Source organism: Odontomachus brunneus, unplaced genomic scaffold (genome assembly GCF_010583005.1).
Source record: "Odontomachus brunneus isolate Ranch 3 - 2012 unplaced genomic scaffold, Obru_v1 Obru_scaffold_004, whole genome shotgun sequence".
In the NCBI taxonomy this organism is placed as follows: domain Eukaryota; kingdom Metazoa; phylum Arthropoda; class Insecta; order Hymenoptera; family Formicidae; genus Odontomachus; species Odontomachus brunneus.
This window is the reverse complement of record NW_022639454.1, coordinates 2624256-2626431: the sequence shown is the minus strand read 5'-3', so window position 1 is coordinate 2626431 and position 2176 is coordinate 2624256. Positions and strand designations below refer to the sequence as shown.

Here is a 2176-nt window from a genome sequence, read left to right as displayed (position 1 = left end):
TATATATATATATATATATATATATATATATATATATATAATTTTCATATACTTACTGTATATAATCTTCATATATTTTCTTCTAAATTCGTCGACATATTTTAAGAAATTTTATTTTTCCAAATATCTGACGGTTTCAGCGTCCATTCTTTTATAGCATCAACGTCTTTACAAATTAGTATAGGTGAAAAAGGAAACGTCGCAGCAAGTAATAATGAACTATCGCGTCAATAGTATCACACGTCTAGAGAGAATTACCAAACTATCTAAATGTCTACAACTAAATGTCTCGGTATTGACTACCAGATGCGTCGAAGCATCGTAATCAGAATATTGGATATGTGAATCAGATATCGCATACAAATTCACCATATTATTGTCATAAGACGAGTATAGTGTCATTCACCAAGCTATTTCTCTCAATGCATTTTGATTTTTTTATTATTATATTGTTTTATTGTTATATTTTTGCATAATTTTGCCAAAAATAAATAAATTGATGTGCTTTCAAGATTTTTAATACACAAAAAAGTTTTTGCATGATTGAATAAAAAAAGTAAATTTAAAATAAAAGTTATCGTGCGATGTGGAACGAAATTTCCGTCGTGAACTCGTTCTATCAGATTTATTATGGAACTAAAAAAACAAAAAGAATAATTTTCATTGGCCACATCAAAGAACTTCGCGGTTCGTCGCATTTCCCCGCGGTCTCATTCGTTCGATTTTATTACGTTATTTCATTTTCGCCTGCCATTCGTCGAACTGTCGACGATAATAGCGTCGCGATTGCGGTCCTCAAATTGCGTCCGCCGACGCCGCGGCATCGGCGCGCTAATTATCTCGCGCAAATGATCGCGACCGTTCGCGTTCGCGTATTACACACACACACACACACACACACACCCTGTGCCGAGGGAACGGGCTTCGCATACAGAATCGCCGACGGACACTAAAGCGATATGTCGCTTTTCGTATGTTACAGGCCTCCATGGATCTGCCACCGGACAAGGCGAAGCTTTTGAAGCAGTACGACAACGAGAAGAAATGGGACATCATCTGCGATCAAGTGAGTACCGTCATGCATCTGAGAAGTAGTCTGATGCATCATTAGATGCAGAATACTTGGCGAGAACTTTTGCAGCCAGACATAACATGCGTAATAGCGAATTTTATGAACTTTCACATTCTCTCTCACAGATAAATTGTGCGAGACCAATTTATTGAATATCACCTTCTCTCGCAAATAAAATCGTGAAATTCATAAAATTTCACTCCCTTTCGCAAAGTAAAATCGCGAGGGAGAAATAGTATCTACACCAGAAGAAAAAATGTCTAAAAGATCAGAAACATTCACGATGGATGCTAATAATATATTTACTTGTACTAATATAAGGTAACTACACTGAGAAAAAAATATCTAAAAATTAAAAAATATTTATTAGGTAGATACCTAACATATTCATTTCAAATCAAAATTCTCTTCACACACACAACACACTTAAACCGAGTATTGTTTACTCGGTTTACGTAACCAGTAATATGAACAATTATTCTATACATTCTTACCTTGAAAAAGAAATTTTAAATGAGAAAGTATATATTCTCCTAAAATCATTTCTTTGCGCATATGTAAACAATTTATTTTATCTAAACTACTCTAAAACATCTGAGACATAAAAAAATATTTACTCGGTGAGTATTGATAACGTATCTAGGTACTTAAATCTGTATTTTTTTTAGAGTAGTTTAGATAAAATAAATTGTTTACATATGCGCAAAGAAATGATTTTAGGAGAATATATACTTTCTCATTTAAAATTTCTTTTTCAAGGTAAGAATGTATAGAATAATTGTTCATATTACTGGTTACGTAAACCGAGTAAACAATACTCGGTTTAAGTGTGTTGTGTGTGTGAAGAGAATTTTGATTTGAAATGAATATGTTAGGTATCTACCTAATAAATATTTTTTAATTTTTAGATATTTTTTTCTCAGTGTAGTTACCTTATATTAGTACAAGTAAATATATTATTAGCATCCATCGTGAATGTTTCTGATCTTTTAGACATTTTTTCTTCTGGTGTAGATACTATTTCTCCCTCGCGATTTTACTTTGCGAAAGGGAGTGAAATTTTATGAATTTCACGATTTTATTTGCGAGAGAAGGTGATATTCA

The 2176-nt window shown here is 32.7% G+C and overlaps 1 protein-coding gene across 3 annotated transcripts in view; it reads left to right on the top strand.

The window, feature by feature from the left end:
• LOC116847237 (formin-like protein) overlaps positions 1-2176 on the top strand; it is a 70996-nt gene that overhangs the window by 55100 nt on the left and 13720 nt on the right. For all 3 annotated transcript variants that reach the window (XM_032822023.1, XM_032822030.1, XM_032822040.1), the window contains exon 2: positions 983-1066. In XM_032822023.1, the coding sequence (XP_032677914.1) occupies positions 983-1066 (84 nt within the window). The remainder of the gene's footprint in view (positions 1-982; positions 1067-2176) is intronic.